This window comes from Puntigrus tetrazona, chromosome 15, assembly GCF_018831695.1.
Source record: "Puntigrus tetrazona isolate hp1 chromosome 15, ASM1883169v1, whole genome shotgun sequence".
NCBI classification, from domain to species: Eukaryota; Metazoa; Chordata; class Actinopteri; order Cypriniformes; family Cyprinidae; genus Puntigrus; species Puntigrus tetrazona.
This window is the reverse complement of record NC_056713.1, coordinates 3829960-3848035: the sequence shown is the minus strand read 5'-3', so window position 1 is coordinate 3848035 and position 18076 is coordinate 3829960. Positions and strand designations below refer to the sequence as shown.

The 18076-nt window shown below is 42.4% G+C and overlaps 1 protein-coding gene across 3 annotated transcripts in view; it reads left to right on the top strand.

The window, feature by feature from the left end:
- The window catches only part of mre11a (MRE11 homolog A, double strand break repair nuclease), an 89505-nt gene extending 79325 nt beyond the window's left edge, over positions 1 to 10180 (top strand). For all 3 annotated transcript variants that reach the window (XM_043258404.1, XM_043258405.1, XM_043258403.1), the window contains 3 exons: positions 9494 to 9561; positions 9713 to 9791; positions 9866 to 10180. In XM_043258404.1, the coding sequence (XP_043114339.1) occupies positions 9494 to 9561; positions 9713 to 9791; positions 9866 to 9910 (192 nt within the window). In that variant the 3' untranslated portion in view covers positions 9911 to 10180. The remainder of the gene's footprint in view (positions 1 to 9493; positions 9562 to 9712; positions 9792 to 9865) is intronic.
- Positions 10181 to 18076: the final 7896 nt, after the last annotated feature.

Genomic DNA, 18076 nt, shown 5'->3' with positions numbered 1-18076 from the left:
CTGGATTTCTTCTAGAGCAAGTATTTTGAGTTTGTGCCCTAGAGCGCCTTTGGATTCAATACTCATCACAGAACCATGTTTGTCAAAAATGTTTGTCTGCGATGGTTTGTGTTCTGAGCATGTATCGATTATTTGGTGGTTAAACATCTGAGAAGTCTGGAACTAGGAGAGCGGACTGAACTTCAAATATCTCTTTTCTGGTTAAGCTTTGCTAGAGAGTGACATTTAAGTACTGTTTTTGTGCGCTTCAAGTTTCAACAAAGACAAGGTATATGGTTGTACAGTAGTGGAAAATTAACAGGGGTTAAAAAACTGTAGTTAAAATATTTAATATTCACAAATGAAAATTTAGTAGTTATGAAATTATGTGAGTTTAATGAGCCTGTGCTTACATTTACTCTAAGCTACAAAGTATTACACTATATTTTAGATTCAAAACAGGTGTGCAGTATTATTTATATAATGAATCATGTGTTATTCTAAAGAAATGTTAGTTTACTTTGCATCTAAGCATTAAAAGTGGTAGCCTATTTTAGTATGCTACATAAATGGATTTATATGCAAAATAGCAGAATTCTTACAAAATATTTTTTACTATTACATTTTTTAATTTATATTTTAAAATCCTTTAACATAGCATGCTTTTTTGTGCATCTTTTGTACCTGTCCTTTATTTTTACAGATTACTTGGGGTAACACTCTGAAATTGTGTTTTATGAATTATTTCTTTTATTTTAGTAACAGCGTTGCTCTGGTTTCACACTGATTCTATCGAACTCTGGTGTGTTTGCGTTTAGGCAGCAGCTATTTTCACTAAGTGTAAATAGTAATTAAATGCTATATACACTAATTGCCAATTTTCACTAAGTGAAAATAGCATATTTTCTTAGCATAGTTTCTTTTTACACTAGGTGAAAATGGCAGCATTTTTGTTATATGCTGTTTACACTAAGTGAAAAAAGAATATTTGTAAGTGCAAATAGCAATGGATTTTATTTACAATAATTGTAAACAGCAGAATTATTTAAGTGCAAATAGCATTTTCTGCTACACTACTTATTGCAAGTGGCAATAAGTATTAAAGTACATTATAAAACAACGTAAGATGTAAATGTAAATTTTAATTAAAACTGGTAAATAGATGCCATGGTTGACACCCTTATTGGGACAATAAAGCTCTCCCTAAACCTACCCAACATTTTGTTTCATTTCGTTTCGTTTCGTTTCTGCTCATAGAAGCCAAGAACTAAGCAAATTGTATATTTGAGTGCTAGCATGGCTTTCTGTGTCCAAAAATAGAAACACACTCATTATGCATTTCAAATAACATTTTCATAAAATAAAAACATTTTTCATCAAGTCAGCAAGTCTATCTCTTAAATTTGTAAAAAGCACCTTTCTCTCACTAAGAAAGCAGTTCTTGAGCATTAGTGAGGTAAGTTTCTACTCATTTGCTCAAAAGCACTAAAACAGCATTTCAGCATAGAAGCTGCTTAGTTCTTCAGCATAGAAGCCAAGAACTAAGCAAATTGTGTATTTGAGCTCTAACATGACTTTCTGTGTCCAAAAATAGAAACACACTGAAAATGCTCATTCAAATTAACATTTCATTTCATAAGATATCATTTTTAAAAAAAGGTGTGCATTACAGAATGATCTGGTGGGATTTCTGAAGTGTATAAATTAAATTCTTTGTAATTTATAGTAACTGCTCCGGATTGTAATCTTAGCTGAGTTATCAATTGAGACACTTCAGCTTCACAAATCTGGCAAGCAACCAACTTCCCCGTCTTTTCACTCTGCTCATAAACCTTATGCTGGGCCCATAGAATCAATTTTTCAAACATCATATTCTGCCTGTAAGAACTGACATTCTTTAAAATGTTCCAAGGAAGGATCTGAGGCATATTGGCTATCAATGCTCTTTGGATATTACTTTAAGATGTGTTTTCATCTCCTGATTTTTATGGGATGAGTAAGAGATTGTCAGACAACATAAATAACATTTCAGGCATTTCAAAAGAGCGGAGTATGCCATGTCTGGTGTAGTATTGACCTCCATAAAACTTATATATTCAAAGAGATTAAATTAATACAAAATCCTTGAGATGACTGTGTATTTAATAGGGATGCCACGATAATCATCTGCCGATATGTAATGTGCATTTTGTCAGTAAAGCCAGTAAATGAGCGGTAAATGTCATCAGTTGCGTGATTTCACATTGAGCTGCATTTACTACACAAAGCCAAATTCACTGACAAGCTGCACAATTTTTTTTTATTCAAATATTTGGTATCCATGGGATGCTTTGTGTAAGGAACACAAAGAAATTTACCATTAAGAAGTTTTACATCATTGTTATCAAGTTTTATGGCAGTGATATCAGAAGCTCTCATTGGTTTCTTCATATATTGTGTTTCTGGTGAAGCGTGAGAAATGCTTGATTGGGGTAATATTTTCTGTATCATTATTATTGCATCAGAGAGGACTGTAACTGCTTTTTTTTTTACATTTTTGCATTACACATCTGTCTATTACATTCTATTACGTTAGACTGCATTTTATACACTCCTTATTGGTTAATTGGCTAAAATAAAAACATTTAATACAGTGCATTTTTTAATTGCACAATAACATGACTTGTGGTTTTAAGGCCATTTTTCTATTCTATATATATTTCTATTTATAAAATTACAGAGATTGAATGTAAAAGTACACTTAAATATAAAACCCATAAAACTTCACTTTAAAATGACAAAAAAGAACATTGAAAGAACAAAGAAATTGATAGAATGGGCACAAACCTTTAATGTAGTGAACTACATACAGTTTTTAATTGCAGTTTAAGTTTGTGGTTTTACATTAATTTTTACATATTTTAGGAACATTTCTAAAAATTTATTTGCTCATTATATAAATGAGAATCACTGTAATTTGTTATTAATAAAATAATACTTAAAATAACAGCCAAATAGTTCATTTATAGACATTGTTTGTAATTTTACAGAAATCTGAACATAATTTAAAATAACTTTAAAAATAGTACAGTTTAAAAATATAATCCTTTATAAAAATAATAAATAAAATGCTGTAGATTCAGCATTACTTAAAATAACAGTTGAAATTTGAAATAACAGAAATAAAAGAAACAGCATCTCTTCAACATGCCTCACCCAGTGGAAGCAAGTTGTAATCCCAATGAGCCATTTGTTCTTAGTCTTTTCTGTTACAAAGAAAATCTCCTGGGGTAGACTTTAGACAGAGATGAGCTTTATAACCTTGCAAATCTTTTTTATGTTAATGTTACACAATGTTATGTTTTTGTATAACAACAGTGTTACAAAAAAACTATTGGAAAATTGGTCTGAGAGTGCAGAGAGCAGTGGTCCTTGAAAATGGGTCTTTTACAGTAGTTTAGGTATCAGAGCATTGACAAACTTAGTCAATATCCTCTATAAATAAAAATGATTGATTGATTGATTGATTGATTTAGCGCTTTTAACAACACAGGTTATATCAAAGCACTGAACAGTAGACAGCAGAAGAATACAATTATAGGGATGTATAATGACGAGAGTGAACAATTTGTTATTAAATGCAATTGCTGTAATCAATTCGACGATAGCTGCTAGAAGTTAAGTGTCCCCAACAAAGCAAGCCAGAAGTTAAGTGTCCCCAACCAAGCAAGCCAGAGGCGACAGCGGCAAGGAACCAAAACCCCATCCATACAGAATGGAGAAAAAAAAAACCTTAGGAGAAACCAGACTCAGTTGGGGCCAGTTCTCCTCTGACCGGACGCCCAGCACTTCCAGTTGAATTTTAAACGCAGCTGTGTCAGATAGTGTAAATGACTTTGTGTGTGTGAGTGTGTCTGTGTGTGTGTGTGCATCAGGATCTGGTGATCAGTCCACGGTGCGCATCTAGGTGTTCTGGTCTCTGATGAACATAATCTCTTGGTGCTGATCCACCATCTAGTCTGGATACAAACTGTGAAACAGATTAAGAAAGAAACAAGACTAATATTAGCGCAGATGCCATTCTTTTTACGATGTCACAAGTACATAGTGTTTTAGGAGTAGTGTTCCCGGTTCCATCGGATCTAATTAATGCAGCCTAAAAATCCTTTTACAGATTTGTATAATAAAAGTGTGTTGGTGATACAAACTGATAGCAGTCAGATAGATATGATTTGAACCATGCTAAGAGCTTCCTCTATTGCCAACATAGTTTTCTAGTCTATCCAAGAGAATGTTGTGATCGATAGTATTGAATGCTGCGCTAAGATCGAATAGCACTAATAATGAGATAAAACCACAGTCCGATGATAGAATCAGGTCATTAGTAACTCTAATGAGAGCAGTCTCAGTACTATGGTACGGTCTAAATCCTGATTGGAAATCCTCGCAGATACCATTTTTTTCTAAAAAAGGAATATAGTTGTGAGGATACTACCTTTTCTAATATCTTTGACAGAAAAGGGAGATTAGAGATTGGTCTGGAATTAACTATGTCTTTGGGATCAAGATGTGGTTTCTTAATAAAAGGCTTAACTGCAGCCAGTTTGAATGTTTAGGGAACATATTCTAATGACAATGATGAATTAATAATGGTCTAAATAGGATCTATGACTTTTGGAAGCAAATCTTTTAATAGATTATGTGGAGTTATATGGAATAGGGTCTAACATACATGTTGCTGGTTTAGATGATTTACCAAGTTTGTATAATTCTTCCTCTCCTATAATAGAGAATGAGTGTAATTTTTCATCAGGGGATCTATAGCTCACTAACTGATGTGAAACTGTAGTTGATGGCTACATAGTTACAATTTTATCTCTGATGGTATCAATCTTAGAAGTAAAGAAATTAATGAAGTCATTACTGCTATACTCTTGGGGAACGTTTTTTTTTCTTTTTCGTTAAATTAGTCACTGTATTGAATAAATACTGGGGGTTGTGTTTGTTTTCTTCTAAAAGAGATAAAAAATAACCAGATCTGGCAGTTTTTAATGCTTTTCTGTATGACAGGATACTCTCCCGCCAGGCAATATGAAATACTTCTAATTTAGTCTTTCTATTCCTTTGCTTCATTTTCCGGGCTCTCTTTAGGGTGCGTGTGTTTTCATTATACCATTCATTTAGCTATACAGAGTTCACACAAGACTAGATAGTGTTCTAAAATATATAATCACTTTGCTTCAGAACTTGCTTCAGAAAATATAAAATATAAAGTTGCTGTTGTGAATTGTCCAAGTGACTAGTGCAAAATTCTCCAGTGTAGAGTAAAGTGACCCATGTAAATAAAGTGACTAGTGTCTGGGGAAAGAGGGGTGAACATGAGAGTCCCGGTAATTAGGTGCTGAGTGTTTCCTGGTTCAGACTCCAAATGGCCTGCGGGAAGAAGCTCCTCCTCATTCTCTCTGTGTTTGCCTTCAGGGAACAAAAGCACTTTCCTGAACGCAACAGAGAGAAGAGTCCATTGTTGGGATGGCTGAGGTCTTTCACGATCTTCCTGGCCCTGGTACAGCACCGCTTGTTGTAGATGTGCTGCAGCACAGGGAACTCAGTGCGGATGGTGCGCTCAGCTGACCGCACCACCCTCTGAAGGGCTCGCCTGTCCTGCATGGTGCTGTTCCCAAACCAGGAGGTGATGTTTCCTGTCAGGACACTCTCAATGGTGCAGGTGTAAAAGTTCCTGAGCACCTGAGATAAGAGTCTGAAGTCCCTTAAGCGCCTCAGATGGTAAGATGATATAGACACTGCTAAGCCTTCTTCACCAGGGTGTTGATGTGACAGGACCAAGACAGGTCCTGCATGATGTGAACACCCAGGTACCGAAATCTGTCCACTCTCTCCACCTGCTTTGTGCTGAAGTCCACTATTAACTCCTTTGTTTTGCTGACGTCCAGGAGCAGATTGTTCTCCTGGCAACATCTCTCCAGGTTGTTGATCTCCTGAAGGTAGGCCATCTCATTGTTCTTGGAGATCAAGCCCACCACAACACTGTTGTCAGCAAATTTAATGATGGTGGTGGAGTTTGTAGTGGCCACACAGTCATGTGTGTACAGCAGGGGGCTCAGAACACAACCCTGAGGGGCTGCAGTGCAGAGGGTGAGGGAGGATGAGGTGTGTTTCCCATCTGTACGGCTTGTGGTCTGTCAGTCAGGAAGTTGGTGATCCAGGGATGGGAAGTCCCAGCACCTCCAACTTAGAGGTGAGTGTGGAGGGAACTATGGTGTTGAACGCTGATAGTCCACGAACAGCATTTTCCCTTTTCTACAATCCAGGTGGCTCGTGGTTGTTTGGAGGAGGTGTGTGATGGCATCCTCCATAGACCGGTTCTGGCGGTAAGCAAACTGTAGTGGGTCCAGTGGGTCCGGTAATGATGCAGTGATGAAGTCTCTGACCAGTCTCTCGAAGCACTTCATCACTACCGACGTCAGAGCTACAGGGCGGTAGTCATTCAGGCAAGAGGGCTGAGGTTTCTTCGGCACAGGAAAACACGAGTGGTCTGTTCCAGGGAGAGATTGAATATCTCTGTGAACACCGGTGCTATCTGGTCAGCACAGGCTCTCAGAACCCAACCTGTGATGCCGTCAGGTCCTGCTGCCTTCCTGGTGCTCACTCTCCTGAATGCCCTCCTTACGTCGTGCTCCAAAATGGTGAACGTGATTTCCCTCTCAGGCTCTCTCAGCATGCATACTGTTCATCATACCGCTAGCATGATTAGCTGCAGCCTAGAAACGAGCATAAAAGGTGTTTAGCTCGTCTGCAAGAGAAGCATCCGCGCTCTCCACTCTGGAGGTTGGAGTTTTATAGTCCGTGATGTTCCTCCGTCCCTGCCACAAGCTCCTAGAGTCACTATGCTGAAACTGTGACTCTAGTTTCTTCCCTTAGTGCCTCTTTGCCTCCTTCACCGCTCTGTGCACGCTGTACGATGCAGCATTGTATTCAGTCATATCCCCGGTGACTATCCCTGTGTTATAGGGTGCGTCCTTTGGTCTTCAACAGGATCTGGCTTGGCCAACATGGGTCCGGGTTAAAAAACGCGAAAGGTGGGTGCATTGTACACCAATAGATATAAGAGTGGCTCGGTATGTAATGATAGCCATCTTATATAAAGAAAACAGCCTAGACTAATTAAAATACAGAAAATTTACAAAAAAACTAAGTTTTGCCGGAGCGGTCGTGACGGCAGCCAACCTCAACGGCACCATTTAAGACGGCGCCTCTAAGACTATATGCCATATTTTTAGATATCCACCCCAGGAGGGATGAAGACCATCTCTTATATAGTCTATTAAAAGATTTGCTTCCAACAGGTCAGGTTTGCCCCAGAAACTCATCCAATTGTCTATGTTGTTCTGCGGGCACTACTTAGACATCCAGCCATTGAGACCCAGCAGTCTGCTATAAATATCATCACCCCAATAAGCAGACAGGGGACCAGAGCATATTACATTGTCCGACATCATACTTGCAAATTCACACACCTCTTTAATATTATTTTTAGTAATCTCTGACTGGTGAAGTCGAACATCATTAGCGCCGACATGAATAACAGTCTTGCGGAATTTATGTTTAGCATTAGCCAGTACTTTTAAATTTTACAAGATGTCAGACGCTCTGGCTCCCGGTAACCATTGGACTATGCTGGCTGGTGTCTCTATTTTCATGTTCCATACAATAGAATCACCAATTACAAGAGCGCTTTCATCAGGTTTCTCAGTGGGTGTGTCACTGAGTGGGAAGAACCTGTTTGATGTTCTAATCGGAATGGAAGAGCGGTGTTTTGTCCTGCGACTATTGTGCCTCACGGTCACCCAGTTGCCCTGCTGCATGGGCTGTAAAGCCGAAACCGAACAATGTTGATGATTCACTGTACTAGTCGCATCCAAAGCAGTATCTACAGCCCTCGCATTCTTACTGTCCTCAATTAACATTTGGATGCTTGTCTATAATTCTAAAACCTTCTCTGGATAAACTAGATAAAAGATAAATTATACATGTCTCAAGCAGTGCAATGACAATAAAAGGAGAAGCCATTTACTCACCGTAAGTGATGGGAGATTCACTTACCACTCTTGTTTGACGTGCTTGTAAAAACGGGGCGAACGAGCTTGAGGAACAAATGAAAAAGAGCAGAAAAGAAGCCAATAGTAGGCGCGTAAACGCAGGTAGGAATGAAAGTGATAAGCTGATCTGTAAACGAGTACTAACGCACCGCTGAGTTTTTCGATTAAAGCGAGTGAACGAACAGCAGTTGAATTAGTTTGATAGATAGTATCAGCGGTATGTAGATAATTAAATTATATTTGATTGCTAGAGAACAGAAGGTAATAAATTGAAGAATGGAGCTACAAACAAACCTCTCAGCAGATAGAAGCAATCAAGCAATACCTGGTGTCCTATCTCTCTGGGACACCACTGCATTTTATTTTAGCACTCAACTGCACAATAAAGAGCTTTATTCATCTGTTGAAAGTCAGTCAGTCATCTCCACTAAGCGATCCTCATGATCTCTGACTCTTAACAGTTTCCACTCTCTCAGAAAATTCCACAACAATGTGTGTAGAGACTAAAAGTTTTCATCAACTTAACTTTTATGGATGCAGAAATTTTGTTTCACACCCCTATGGAAATTTACCATTGTTGTTGGCATAAGCATTAGTTTTTTCACCGCTAGCTGATGACTAAAGTCCAGTGCTTTCTGAGGCTAAGAATTTTAGCTTTTGGTTATTGTTGAGACTATTTCACTCAAACTGCTCTTTACCAGGAAGGATCAACCCAAGGCGAAATAAAACACAAGACAAGTTTTTGGATTTTTAGCTTGCAAGGATTGCGCTGTCGGTTGCAAGCGGGGGAAAAGCAGGTTTCTCTTTTACCTCCCTTTTGCCTCCCTTTGCCTCCAGACGGATCTCAGTCCGCCTGGGGCCGGGGGCAGGGCAGGCCTTTGCCTCCTCCTGCCTCCTTTTTGCCTCCCTGCCTGCTTTTGCCTCCGAAGCTCAGATCGCAAGTCACTTTATTTATAGAGGAAAGGACAGAGCAAGATAAGTAAAAGCAACAGGCAAAACAAAGACTTCAGACATGTTCGTCACATAAGTTATCACTAGTCACATATCTTTTTGTGCGTCAGAACCTTCATTCCTTCAGATTCCCCTGGCGCCCATACCAGTCTAAGATACTATATAGAGGCCATGTCATGTCATGACCTAGAACAAGACGTGTTATACCAGATGGAAGCTGAAACTGAAGGGTCAAAGTTGCATAATGTCAATACACAACTCTAACAGTTATCATCCACCATGATCTCATTCCAAAAAAAAAGGTTTTTCATAAAGTTATTTGCAATTATATTTGGAGTGTGTTTTAGAGATCCTTTACAAGTGGAGAGAGGAACTAGGAATTCAAAGTATTTAAGATTTCTGATCTTGTAAGTAATTTGATTTTATTTTGATCCAATTTTGTATTCTGTTTTTCTCTTCTTTCTCAGATTACCATAGATGACAGTGATTCAGATGAGAATGTTGCATTTTCAAAATGTTCCAGGCCAAAACAAAAGTAAGTTGAACATCATAAAGGTGGAAAACACAAACTTCAATTGTTTTGCATATTTTTGTGCTTAAGACAAAGAAATGTATTTAGTTTACTGTTTTTTTTTTGTTTGTTTTTTTTAAAGTAGCTAAACCTGCCTTCTCTGTTTTACCAATAGGTTGACTTCGCTAAGTGCCAGTAAGAGGGGCTCCCAAAGCCAATCTCTTAAAGGAGTATGCTTTGATGATGAAGACGAGGTAGGAATAATATCCACTGCTTATTGTTTTGGAATGTTTCTTAAATTGATATTTACCTTTACTTCAACCTACAGGGAGAGTTTGATCCATTCAAAGGGTCAAGGCTGCAGCACAGATAAGGAAAGAAACCCAATTGCATGTCTAGTAGTAAATCAGTTTCTTTTCTCAGTCCTTCCAGGGTTTTTGCAGAGATTTCAGTAAAGTTGTGTGTTCAAGGTTAATTTGCCTACAGTTGTTTAAAAACTATATTAGATGTTGAACATTGTTGCCTTTTATAATTGTTTTTTTGCTGTCTCAAATATGTATTTGAGGACATGTATGTAAACGTGTTTATTAAGGCAAAAATGTGCTGTTGTTTGATCTAAGCCAATAAAAACCATAAACTCTGATTTCTTCTTAGATACATTCACAGGAAAATGTTGTCATGTGCAAGGCAGAATATTGTATCTGATGATTCAGGCAGGGAGAATCTTAGGTTTTATTAGTGTGTTGTTTTACCAAGTTTACTCAACAAAATGAATTTTACGGCAAAATACTTCTACATCCACAGACCTACACAATGCAGTTTAATCTGGTTACTGATGTTTTTCACATCTCCAAATGCCAGAGGATCCAGCCTTTGTAAGGTCTAATGGTGGATGAAGGTTTCCTGCATGTTCTGTCTCTTCAGTGCTAGGATAAACTTGAATCTGACTCCGTTTTATTAATTAATCTGACTCCATTTTTATTATCACCTTGAATTTTAGGTTCAAATCCAAATTGGTTAGTTGTCTATTTCTAATTAGTATTTTGATATTTGGTTACTCTAGATAACTCATTTTATTCACTCGTTCATTCGGGTGCGCATGTCCCCCCGACCCATTTTCTACATTCCTTTAAATACCAAACCAAGATGAAACACCCCAAGATGGCATTTTCATGTAGCAAGATGAGTAGAGGGAAAGATGGGTGGAGGGGTTTTAGTAAGAAACAGATGGGAAAGTAGTTTCCTACACCTTGAAGGTGTCTGTATGTTTGCATTGTTTGTTTCACAGGAAATGGAAGTATCTGAAGTCCTTTTATCCTTACACCTTCAATCAACAAAGGACATAATACCACTAGGGCTTACTGTATGAATAAAGAGTTCATGTCATTTCTACAGGTTCTGATAGGTCAACAGTATAGATAAGTGGCATGGGCTGGTTTAAGTCAGTTTTAGTAATGTAAAGAGGATGTCTTTGATATGACACGATCTGTTATTTAATTTGAAAAACATTATATATATATATATATATATATATATATATATATATATATATATATATATATATATATATATATATATATAATGTATGCAAGTTTTGTATGCAAGTTTACCTTACAGTAAATGCAAATACGAAATATGTACATACGCATTCATATTACCGAAGCTCAGTGGCCCCATTTGTATTTACAAGTTAAACTTATAGTAGCTCATCATTGAAAAAACACAGAAAGCTGTCATTTTAAACAATGGTGATTGGAGCTTATAGCTCATACAAGTAAAAAAATCCAGTATCTCAAAATATTAAAATAATCTATGAAAAAATTTATTTGTAAAACTGAAATGTTCAGTTTGTGTAATGAGTACTTTTAAATTTGTTTAAAAATACCTTATTTTTTTAAATCAGTAGTTTCATGGCATAAACATAATTTTATAACTGTTTAACAAGATGCAAAATATGTACTAATAAGTACAGGGAGTGCAGAATTATTAGGCAAATGAGTATTTTGACCACATCATCCTCTTTATGCATGTTGTTTTACTCCAAGCTGTATAGGCTCGAAAGCCTACTACCAATTAAGCATATTAGGTGATGTGCATCTCAGTAATGAGAAGGGGTGTGGTTTAATGACATCAACACCCTATATTAGGTGTGCATAATTATTAGGCAACTTCCTTTCCTTTGGCAAAATGGGTCAAAAGAAGGACTTGACAGGCTCCGAAAAGTCAAAAATAGTGAGATATTTTGCAGAGGGATGCAGCACTCTTAAAATTGCCAAGCTTCTGAAGCGTGCTCATCGAACAATCAAGCATTCATTCAAAATAGTCAACAGGGTGTGGAAAAACCAAGGCACAAAATAACTGCCCGTGAACTGAGAAAAGTCAAGCGTGCAGCTGCCAAGATGCCACTTGCCACCAGTTTTGCCATATTTCAGAGCTGCAACATCACTGGAGTGCCCAAAAGAACAAGGTGTGCAATACTCCGAGACATGGCCAAGGTAAGAAAGGCTAAAAAACGACCACCACTGAACAAGACACACAAGCTGAAACGTCAAGACTGGGCCAAGAAATATCTCAAGACTGATTTTTCTAAGGTTTTATGGACTGATGAAATGAGTGAGTCTTGATGGGCCAGATGGGGAGGCCCGTGGCTGGATCGGTAAAGGGCAGAGAGCTCCAGTCCAACTTAGACGCCAGCAAGGTGGAGGTGGAGTACTGGTTTGGGCTGGTATCATCAAAGATGATCTTGTGGGGCCTTTTCGGGTTGAGGATGGAGTCAAGCTCAACTCCCAGTCCTACTGCCAGTTTCTGGAAGACACCTTCAAGCAGTGGTACAGGAAGAAGTCTGCATCCTGCATCCTCCACTTGATTTTCATGCAGGACAATGCTCCATCACATGCATCCAAGTACTCCACAGCATGGCTGGCAAGAAAGGGTCTAAAAGAAGGAAAAACTAATGACTTGGCCTCCTTGTTCACCTGATCTGAACCCCATAGAGAACCTGTGGTCCATCATGAAATGTGAGATTTACAAGGAGGGAAAACAGTACACCTCTGAACAGTGTCTGGGAGGCTGTGGTTGCTGGTGCACGCAATGTTGATGGTGAACAGATCAAAACACTGACAGAATCCATGGATGGCAGGCTTTTGAGTGTCCTTGCAAAGAAAGGTGGCTATATTGGTCACTGATTTGTTTTGGGTTTTTTTTGAATGTCAGAAATGTATATATGTGAATTTTGAGATGTTATATTGGTTTCACTGGTGAAAATAAATAATTGAAATGGGTATGTATTTGTTTTTTTGTTAAGTTGCCTAATACTTATGCACAGTAATAGCCACCTGCACACACAGATATCTTCCTAAAATAGCTAAAAACTACTTCCAAAAATATTCAGCTTTGATATTGAGTTTTTTGGGTTCATTGAAAACATGGTTGTTGTTCAATAATAAAATTAATCCTCAAAAATACTACTTGCCTAATAATTCTGCACTCCCTGTACAGATCACTGCAGTTTTTAAATAAATGTCCATGTGAAATGTGAGTGGCACTAAAACACTGGTTGAATAAGTTTGTATTATGTTGAAATAGGTTGTATTGCTGCAGAATTAAAATATTTGTGGATTGTGATTAAAAGTTAATGCTCTATTGTTTTGACAATAGCCTATGCTCTTCTTGGTGAACTCAACCCTAATCCTTTCCGATATTGTTAAAAAATCCATTTCTTAATGCAACCGTGCCATTTCAACTCCCTTATAAAAATATTTTAACTGCTTTGTCGCACTTTAGTCACATGAGATCAGAGCAGGAGCTTCTCGCCTCATGTACATCTCCGTACTCCAAGAGTTACCCCAAAAAAATCTAACATCTATTAAAAACCCATAGACATGAAGCTGTTGCTAATAATATAAAAATAATATATAACATGACATATTTTTTCATGTAATTGTGCAAAAATTGCACTTTATTAATAATTCTAAATCTGCGTGAAAAGGAACAAAAAAGCCATTAGAGTTTTATTGCCTCTAATGTTCATTACTTTTGGAAACTGCAGTTCCTCTTCAGGAACTCGAGCTGCGTCACAAACGCTTTGGGAACGCCTTCAGCGTGCGCCGTTCTGAACCACGTGTAAAGTCTGTCCAATGGAGGGGAGCGGCGGTCATGGGCGAGATAGCGTCGCCGACCAGGAAGTATAAAGTGACGCTCTGCGATGCCGGCACCAGCTTTCTGCGTTCAGTAAGCGCTACGTGTTATTGTTTGTCTATTTGCTGTCTGTTTGTCTAGCTTAAAAGAAATATTATGGCTGATGATCAGAGTGTAAAGAGGAAATCTAAGGCGAAACACGCTGGTGTTCCGTCGCGTTTCAAGCGGTGTGCTGATCCCTGCCCTCGTTATATCACGGGTGGGGACACACACAGCTTGTGCGTGGCGTGCCTGGGAGCGAGCACGCGGCGTCAGCCCTCGAGGGGACTGATTGTCCGCATTGTTTGCAGCTACCGCTGCGAACACTCCGCTCCCGGAGGTCTCTCTTTCACGAGGGAGACTTCACCAGCGTCCCCAGGGGTGCGGGACCCGCTTCCGCCGAGGCGGAGCGACGAACGCACGTCTGGGGATCGCAACTCGATCTGGCGGAGGAGATGGAGACGGGCTCGTCCCTTTCTCCATCGGAGTCCGCCAGATCGGGCGCTCAATCCCGTGGGTCCGAAGCCCGTACTCCGGCTTCTTCGGCCACGGGGGAGACGTCCACTCGCGCTCACTCTTCCTCCGAGGAGGTTGATGTTGACGTGGTGGACGATGCGCCATTGCACACGCCACAATATGAGGAGCTCTTAGAGGTTTCTGAGAGCGAAGCAGCCACCTCTGAGACGGAGCCTTCCATTCTTCCCAGACCTCCACAGTGAGCTGTCGAGGTCCTGGGGAAGGCCGTACTCCGCTCGTGTTTTCTCCCCCAACGCTGCTAGTCATTACGGTAATGTGGCGGGAGTCGCGGAGTGCGGCTATAAGGCGATGCCCCGGGTAGAGCAGTCTCTGGCTACCTATCTGTCCCCCGGTGCGGCATCGTCTTTGAAGGCTCCGACCTTACCATCAAGGCCGCTGAGAACAACGTCGGCTTTGATGGCTAAAAATGCTGTGGCAGCAGGATTGGCTGGGGCTTGCATGCACACTATGGCGGTGTTGCAGGCATACCAAGCCGACCTGCTGAAAGAGATTGATGAGGGAGAGGGGGTCAGGTCCGATGACATCGCAGAACTGCGTCGGACGGCTGACCTCTGCCTCCGCGTCACTAAGGAGACCGCCCGTGCTGTAGGGCGGTCTATGTCATCCCTTGTGGCCGCGGAGAGGCATCTCTGGCTGACCCTGTCCGACATGAAAGAGCGGGACAGGGTCTGCCTATTGACGCCCCTGCAGCCTTCTGGCCTATTCGGCGACTCCGTTAATGAGGTCGTCGATAGGTACCAGGAGGCCCGTAAACGGGCGGCGGCGTTCAAGAGTTTCCTCCCACGTCGATCTCAGGGGGCATCGGGACGAGAGATGCCCCCACCGCGTGCCAGCTCCTCATATAGGCATGTGCAAAAACAGAGCGTCGCCTCTCGTTCCCCCCCTAAAAAACAGCAGGGGGCGAAGCGGCGCTCTGGGCCGGGGGCTTCCGGTCCTAAAGACCTGAGGGCCTTTTTGGACAGGAAGTCCACGGCCAAGAAGCCCTGATATGAGTGGCTCAGGGCTTCTGAGGGCTGCCCCTCCTGGGGAGGATCAGTTTATGCCGGGTCAGACGGCACCCGTTCCTCCTCAGGGCCCTCAGGGAGTAACTCCGCTATCTCTGCCCTCGTGCCAGAGTGCGGAGGCTTCCAGCACGTTTCCCCAGCCGGATTCACCCGAGGGTGCGTCACGGCCGGGGAACGCGCTTCCCCTGCGGGGGTCCCGTTTACAGCTAGCCCGTTGTCTGCCTGCCGGTCAACCGTTTCAGGCCACCGGGTTACCTGTATCTCACACACCAGAGGTCAGCCTCGAGAGGCTGATTCCTTAGTAGATTATTTAGCAGCGTGGAAACTTCTGCCAAATGTATCTCAATGGGTCATACTAACGATAGAGAAAGGCTATCGAATTCAGTTCGGTTTTCCACCACCGACATTCAGGGGAGTCACACCGACAGTAGTCGGCCCCCAGCAGGCTCTGGTGATGGAACAGGAAGTAAGATCCCTGCTCAGGAAGGAGGCCATCGAGGTGGTCCCTCCTCATGCTGTGGAATCTGGGTTTTACAGCCGCTACTTCATTGTTCCAAAGAAGGACGGGGTTGCGTCCTATCCTAGATCTGAGGGTCTTGAACCGCTCAGTCAGCAGACTGAAGTTCAAAATGCTTACCATCAAGCATGTGGTGACTCAAATCAGATCCGAGGACTGGTTTGTCAACATAGATCTGAAAGACGCATACTTCCATATATCCATCCTTCCTCAACACAGGAAGTTTCTGAGGTTCGCTTTAGGGGCGTAGCATACCAATATCGAGTACTTCCGTTCGCCTAGCACTCTCACCCCGCACATTTACGAAGTGTATGGATGCAGCTCTGGCTCCACTGAGACTCCAGGGCATCCGCATACTCAATTATATCGACGATTGGTTGATATTAGCTCAATCAGAGCAGATGGCAGTTCAACATCGAGATGTTGTTCTGTCTCACATGGGGGAGCTGGGTTTGAGACTGAACGCCAAGAAGAGTGTATTGCGTCCCGCTCAGAGGACCACATACCTAGGCGTGGTGTGGGATTCGACCACAATGTGGGCACGCTTGTCTCCTGCCCGTGTGCAGTCAATCCTCATGTCAGTCGAGAGAGTCAGGGAAGGCCAGTCATTCACTGTCAAGCAGTATCAGAGACTGTTGGGCCTGATGGCAGCTGCGCCCAACGTGATACCCTTTGGCCTGCTGTACATGAGACCCCTACAGTGGTGGCTCAGGACCAAGGGGTTCTCCCGAGGGGAAACCCACTCCGCAAAATCAAAGTGTCACGCCGTGCAGTTCGGGCCTTAGACTTGTGGAGGAAGCCTTGGTTCCTGAATCAGGGCCCAAGGTTAGGAGCTCTATGTCGCCGGACCTCCCTTGCGACAGATGCATCCCTAACCGGTTGGGCGCAGTATTGAACAGGCGCCCGGCCCACGGTCTGTGGAGCGATCACCACCAGGGGTGGCATATCAATCTGCTAGATATGTTAGCGGTATTTCGTGCTTTGAAGCACTTTCTCCCAGACCTGAGAGGTCACCATGTGTTGGTGCACACCGACAACACAGCGGTGGTCTCTTACATCAACCACCAGGGAGGTCTGCGTTCGCGCCCCTTGAACAAGCTGGCGCACCAGATCCTTGTGTGGTCCCAGGACAAAATCTGCTCGCTGAGAGCGATCTACATCCCTGGGCATCTCAATACGGAGCCGACACCCTGTCGAGACAGGGGTTGAGGCCGGGAATGGATGCTTCACCCGACGTGGTGAAGCAGATCTGGTCGAGATTTTACCAGGCAGAGGTGGACCTCTTTGCTTCTCGAGGAATGCACAATGTCCCCTCTGGTTCTCTCTAGTTCATCCAGCTCCCTGGGACTGGATGCCATGTCACAGGCGTGGCCAAGGCGTCGCCTGTGCACGCATTTCCCCCGATTGCCCTGCTCCCCGGGGTTCTGGCGAGAGTGCGCCAGGACGGAGTCAGACTACTGTTGGTAGCCCGTTCTGGCCGGGCCGAGTATGGTTTTGCGGACCTCATCGGCCTAGTAGACGGTCATCCGTGGGAGATCCCCTGAGGCCGGATCTACTCTCTCAGGCGGGGGGAACAATAGTTCACCCTCGCCCGGAGTTGTTGAAGCTGTGGGTGTGGCCCCTGAGGGGGCTCAACTCATAGCCTCTGGTCTTTCAGCTGAGGTTGTTGAGACCATCCTCCAATCCAGAGCTCCTCTCACGAGGAGCGTGTATACCAGGAGGTGGGAAATGTTCACTTCCTGGTGTGGAGATCACCACTTAAACCCAGTTAACTGCCCAGTAGGTTCAGTGCTGGAGTTCCTTCAGGCGAGATTCTCCACCGGGTTATCCCACTCCACCCTAAAGGTCTCACGTGGCAGCTATATCTGCATATCATGACCCTATTGGTGGCCACTCAGTGGGTAAACACCCATTAGTTACACGATTCCTCCACGGTGTGCTGAGGCTGAGACCTCCAGTGCGGACCAGAATTCCCCCCTGGGATTTGGTTGTGGTGTTAGAGGCTCTGTGTAAGGCACCCTTCGAGCCCCTCGAAGAGGTTCCCTTACCGGTCTTATCTTTTAAGACAGCATTTCTCCTCGCCATCACCTCTCTGCGGAGGGTGGGAGATCTGCAGGCCCTCTCAGTGGCCCCTACTCACCTGGACTTTGCCCCAGGCATGTCCAAGGCTTTTTTATACCCACGAGTGGGTTATACACCTAAAGTGCCCTCTGTTACACCACAGCCGATCGTACTGCAGGCCTTCTGTCCTCCCCCCTTCCAGGATCTAGACCAGCGGAAGTTCAACTGCATGTGTCCAGTGCGA